At 34.4% G+C, this 6,197-nt stretch overlaps 1 protein-coding gene across 2 annotated transcripts in view; it reads left to right on the forward strand.

The window, feature by feature from the left end:
• LOC124355050 (transitional endoplasmic reticulum ATPase TER94-like) overlaps window positions 1-2,711 on the forward strand; it is a 38,986-nt gene extending 36,275 nt beyond the window's left edge. The window contains exons 13-14 of one of the 2 annotated variants that reach the window (XM_046805960.1): window positions 722-876; window positions 2,287-2,711. In XM_046805960.1, the coding sequence (XP_046661916.1) occupies window positions 722-876; window positions 2,287-2,380 (249 nt within the window). In that variant the 3' untranslated portion in view covers window positions 2,381-2,711. The remainder of the gene's footprint in view (window positions 1-721; window positions 877-2,286) is intronic. The other variant, XM_046805961.1, reaches the window with a different exon arrangement.
• The last annotated feature ends 3,486 nt before the right edge of the window (window positions 2,712-6,197 follow it).

The raw sequence follows: 6,197 nt of genomic DNA on the forward strand, positions 1-6,197 counted from the left end.
GTAGCTCAAATACTGCCATTTAATTTTTAGTCTAAATACATGGTTGTGCAATCACTGAGTGGAGACTCAGCTGGTCCCTAGGTGTGGCCCACCGAGCTGAGAGGACAATTGTTTGTAGTTTCACTTGAGCTGAACAAGAAATTATAGGCTGGTAGCTCAAATACTGCCATTTAATTTTTAGTCTAAATACATGGTTGTGCAGTCACTGAGTGGAGACTCACCTGGTTCCTAGGTGTGGTCCACCGAGCTGAGAGGACAACTGTTTGTAATTTCACTTGAGCTGAACAAGAAATTATAGGCTGGTAGCTCAAATACTGCCATTTAATTTTTAGTCTAAATACATGGTTGTGCAATCACTGAGTGGAGACTCAGCTGGTCCCTAGGTGTGGCCCACCGAGCTGAGAGGACAATTGTTTGTAGTTTCACTTGAGCTGAACAAGAAATCAGTCCTAACTTAGTGGTCTGTCTAAAGGTTAAACTTAAAGCCTTGTCCCATGTTAGTAAAAGATTTAAAAGTTGAAGGACTTATGCATTATTGGATATAACAGACATTGCTAAAACTTGAAAAAGTAGTGTTTTCTGCTACATACCTTAACTAGCAAATGGTAAATTATATGGAGAATGTTATGAAAGCATCAACTCATCAGTCTACTATCCCCAGCTATAGTAAGGAAATTTTTCTCTTTAAGGATATTTGACTGTCTTTGAATGTTTGTGCTAGATGGACGAAGAGGACCCTGTGCCCGAGATAACTCGAGCTCACTTTGAGGAAGCAATGAGGTTTGCACGCCGTTCCGTCACTGATAATGATATCCGAAAGTACGAGATGTTTGCTCAGACACTCCAGCAGTCCCGAGGATTTGGCACCAACTTCCGGTAGGTGGTTACGTTACGGCTAGGGGTTTATTCAGTTATTCAAATTTGTAACTCTTGGTTTGAGTTAGGTTATTGTGAAAGCTTTAGAAGTCTTATCTAATTCTATTCACAAGGATAAATTTTCCTTTGCATTGGTTAATCTTTGCAAAGTTGATTCTTTCTTCTTGTATATTTACTTCATTGTAAGATTTTGTTGTTACTTCATTGCTAAAATATCAAAAGTGTTATGGCTAGTAAGAACGATCCTTCTGGTTATGTAGATTTGTCACACTGATGTGTATTATTTCTAATGGGTAGGAAAATCAACAGGTTTACTTTGAAAACTTGAGACACTGATTTACAATAAACACAAAAAAACATATTTAGACATTTTCTATTGCACTGTAATCTTTCTCAAACAGTAGAAATCATGCCAGTTGTTAACAATTACTGGCATGCTCTCTACTGGTTGGAACAATTGCAGTGTAACAAAAAATGTCCAAATATGTGTTTCTTTATAAAACATAGGACCCATAAGTTGTCAAGTTAAGTTTGGAAATAATCCTGGAATTAAATTCTAATAATTCAACAGTAATGTGTATTGTAATAAATGTATATGATTACACATTCACATATTATGATATTAACTTATTTACATTCAAACACATAAACCAATATTTAAAACTTTTATTTTTGTGAGGCCTTTCGATAGCAAGGCTATCTTCGTCAGAAACATCATAAAAGTCTTGCTATTGAAAGGCCTCACTAAAATAAAAGTTTTAAATATTGGTTTATGTGTTTGAATGTAAATAAGTTAACAAGTAACCAATAAAAGCTCAATCTTCAACATATTATGATATTAGCAAAATACATAAATTCATGTGTGATCTTGTATTGATTAAATTGGCAAGAGTACGAAATAATTCAAACACTTGCAATGAGCAATTTTACAAGTTTTATCATATGTACTAGTGTGTATAGTGCTATTGTCACTGGTTTGACCATGTTCAAATATAAAAATCAAGGAGTACAGTTGTAATAGCACACGTTTTGGCTTAAGAGAGATAAGTGAGATTAGATTTCACATAATTTGAGCATTTAAAATATATGGTCTCCAAAAAAGGTACTTATGTGATCAGTAAATTGATGACAACACAGTTATCAGAAACTTATAAATATTTAAACCGTATTAATTAGTCATATATATATCTAATCTGAGAATATTAAGGAACAGTTGTTTTGTAAAAATTATTTAAAAATATTGGACAATTTCAATATTGAAATGAAATTAAAATTGAACACTGAATGATTTTTGTGCATCAGACCAGGTGTGATAGGAGAACTCATCAAATAGGTGCACAAAAGGAATGTATTTTTTGACCCGATTTAAACAATAATTTTCACTGTGCTGAATTGTTTTTATATTCCTAGGTTCCCCTCGGGAGCAACACAAGGTGCCAGTGGTACCACGGGCGCTGACCAGTCCACGTTCCAAGACGAAGGGGACGAAGACCTATATGGGTAAACTTAGCCCTCGGTTGTCCACTCACATGCTGGATGAATCAATTCCTTGCCCACCAGGGCACATTTACTTATTTGAGGTTTATACTAAACAAAAGTTATTTTAATTTACTTTTCATGTATCACTAAACTTGTTTTGTATAAAAATTGTATACATTGTGATACATTCTCTGTTTTATTGGTTAAAATAATATTATGTTATTAAAATCGTCATATGCTTTGGTTAAGCTTTGATTAATTAATTTATGAAGTCTCTGTTATGAAATGATGGAGTGTCATTGAAGTAAATAAACCAAACGCACGTTTCAACTGAATAAATTTTCATAAAATTGGAATTTTATTTATTTCTTCCCTGCTTGTGTTGGAAACCTCAGGTTCAGTTACATTAATGTATAGTTTAAGTTTCAGAGGAATGGATTGTGCCATTTGTAATTATTGTCCTATAAATAAAATAAAATTTAGTAGTATGAATATCCCCATACCATTGGAAAGTAACCTCCGTTTATAAAGTTATTAAAACAAAAGTAGATAAACAATTGTATAGTATACAACCTATGATTTTCCTGTACTTGTCTACATATTTTCAATAAAAATTTCTTCAGTAATAAAATCTGCGTGTGCAATGGCTCAAGAGCAATCAGTGTATGGAATTACAGGTTGTGCAGTAGCATGAGTCCCTGCTCTACATTCTAGACTGTACTTGCTTGGTACCACTGTGTCTTGTGATTACTCTACATGGGGCGAGAATCATCCAAACAAAGCCTCTGTTATGATAAGTTGTATTCATTTCACTGGTGTTTACTAAGCAACAAAGCAAAAGTCAGCCAAATTTCAGCTAAAACCAACAAACAGCTGGAAACAAACAGTTTACTAATGGCCAAGTAATAAAAGATTGTATCTTGACAGCCATCAAAGAAACGTGTCCTGTTAAATCAATTCAGTTGTTTGTTGGCTAATACAGTGGCATCTATAGCAAAAGATATGTCAAAACTTTTTTCTCAAAGATTTTGAATGGTTCTGGGTGAATCAACTAACAATACAGACTTGGCTCAAGTTTTTTGTTTGTGGCATGAACAAATTTAAGATTACATAGAAGTTTGTTTTTTTTCTAATGTAATAGAGAAATACAATGGTGTCAAGTATCTTTTCAAATTAACAGGGTTATTACAATGAAATCAAGTTACATTAATGGTAGTTATATTAGTCACAGATAAGAAGGAAAGAGTTAATCTTTGTTGAAGAATTCATTAAATGTGTCAGAGGTTGGTTAATCAACCACTTGCTAAACTTCCTCCTATAATGAAACATTTTTATTACTGAGCATTATGTGGGATAATTCTTCGTTCATTTTGAAACTGGCTGTTCTTGTCGGTCTAAATTATATTAACTCATACCTAACTTAAAAACTGCTAGGTTAAAATTCTCAAGTTTGTAAAATACTAGAACATTAATTTTTAGAAAAATCCAGTACTTTTTGCAAATTACATGGCATCTATGGGCTTTGATTAGATTCTCAAAATCATAAAAGCTTTTACGCACAGAACATTGCTACTTTTACCATAAACCATATCTTGGAACTCATTTCTATGCACAAAACATTGCTACTTTTACCATAAACCATATCTTGGAAATCATTTCTATGCACAAAACATTGCTACTTTTACCATAAACCATATCTTGGAAATCATTTCTATGCACAAAACATTGCTACTTTTACCATAAACCATATCTTGGAAATCATTTCTATGCACAAAACATTGCTACTTTTACCATAACCCATATCTTGGAAATCATTTCTAAGCCGTGAAAACAGTTAGGTTATTGCTTGGAAGTCTGATCTGACAAATGAAGAAGAAAAAAATTCAATTATTCCAAAAACTCTTTCAACTTCAATATTCGGAAAGTGCCTTCAGAATCTACTAGATGCAAATGAGCTGTCAACCAATGATTTACTTTAAGAACAATTTCAAGAGTGCTTCACACAAGGTAATCTACTTCCATTGTACAGTTAGTTCGCTTACAGAAACAGAATTACAAAACAACGATGCTTGAAGAACTTTTCTTCTCGGATCCATCTATGTGTGTGAGCTGACTTATTAAGAAATAAAACATATCCAACATCAATTCTTGATGTCTTCATTTTTGACTGGTAAAACCAAATAGACTCAGTTTTGTTTCAAACTTTTTGCAATTTGTTTAGAACAATTTTGTCAAGTATTTAAAACTATATACACTATTTTTAATAAGTTTATGGTGGCAGGACAAGAACAGTGGCTCATCTTCAACTGCCTTGAGGGTTTAGATAGGCCTACTTGTAAGTCTGGACCATATGGCTCCCCTAAACTTAGTTGTGTTCATGTTACTCATGCTTTCCGGTAGGCTGTTGAATAGTTTGACCACTGCTATTAGAAAACTGGTTTTGAAAGTCTACATTGTAGAGTGTTAGGTCTTTTGCATGGTGGGTGTTCTAACCATGGACATCTTGTCTTCTCCCAAACAGCAATACTTTTTCCTATATGTATGTATATAAGCGAGTTCACTACATATTGGCCTTGAATCATTAATATCCTGAGGCATTTGAAAATAGACCTACAATGCACCAGATGGTTTGATGATGTAATGATGCGTAGTGGCTTCTTTTGGAGAACAAGTATTCTAGTGCATAGCCCCAGAGCAGAATACCATATACTAGGTGGCTTTAAAAAAGTGCGTGGTACACTGTTACCATGTTTCACAGCAAGAAGATAATCCTGAAGAGTTTAGTGCGAACTATAGATCTTCCTATACATTGAAGACTCTTGCAGCAATTGGAAACACAAATTTATTAGTACTAAAATGTTAGTAGAACAATACTTTCCAATACGGTTTTTTTTTGGGCGAGGCCTTTCGAAACCAAAGGTTTCATCACCAAGCGATACATGTTAAGTTATAACAATGTGCCAATTTGTTTTTATTTTTGTAACAGTCTTACAAATGTAATGTGCAAATAAATAATTGAATTGACTGATGAACACTTAAAATCACTCTTAGCCCTTACAACTAGTTTGTTGAACCTCATCCCGACATTGTAATTTTGCCGTTCCACTTGACATCTGACATCGCCATGACTTCAGTTTTCTTCCATTTGCAACTGGTCTGCAATGTCTTCGATAGGTGCTGCAATCGCACAGCAATCATAGGAACTAATAGATGAAATTGTATTTAATATATTTGTCAACATGTTTATTCCAAGGAAGGTGTTCACCTATGATTAAGCCTAAAAATGTACAATTTTCTTGTGTTGTAAGATCATTCCCAATTATAAGTGATGGTTCAGTTTTGATAATAATAAACTTCAGATATTCCAATATCAATTTACACAGCTGTTGTATTGTGTGTTTACATTTACCAGGGATTGATTTAGTATTGATGACACTCAACAGCTTTTTTCACTCTAAATACAAAAAAGCTTATAAATTGCACCTAGTCCTCTAAGAACCTTTGTGCTACTTCCGGAGTGACAGGATATTCTTGGTTGGCAAGATTAGGGGTAGGGACCGCCTCCTATCAAGATCCACAAGGAAGAATTTAGGCCACTAATCTCAAGTCATGTAAGCTCTGAACCAGCCTTTCCAATCAAAGCAGGTAAGGGGTGGCATTTCCTCATGTCGAGGCTAGCAAGAACATTTGACACTTAGGGAACAGACCCCGCCAACTCCAACAGTCATCACCCGCATAAGACTAGACCTATTGAATTACCCTTGCACACCAAAATCTCGACATTTGCGGTTAGTGATGTACCACAAATGATGCTCCTGGACATCCATAAGGTTGCCCAGATT

The sequence above is a fragment of the Homalodisca vitripennis genome, chromosome 2 (genome assembly GCF_021130785.1).
Source record: "Homalodisca vitripennis isolate AUS2020 chromosome 2, UT_GWSS_2.1, whole genome shotgun sequence".
Lineage (NCBI taxonomy): Eukaryota > Metazoa > Arthropoda > Insecta > Hemiptera > Cicadellidae > Homalodisca > Homalodisca vitripennis.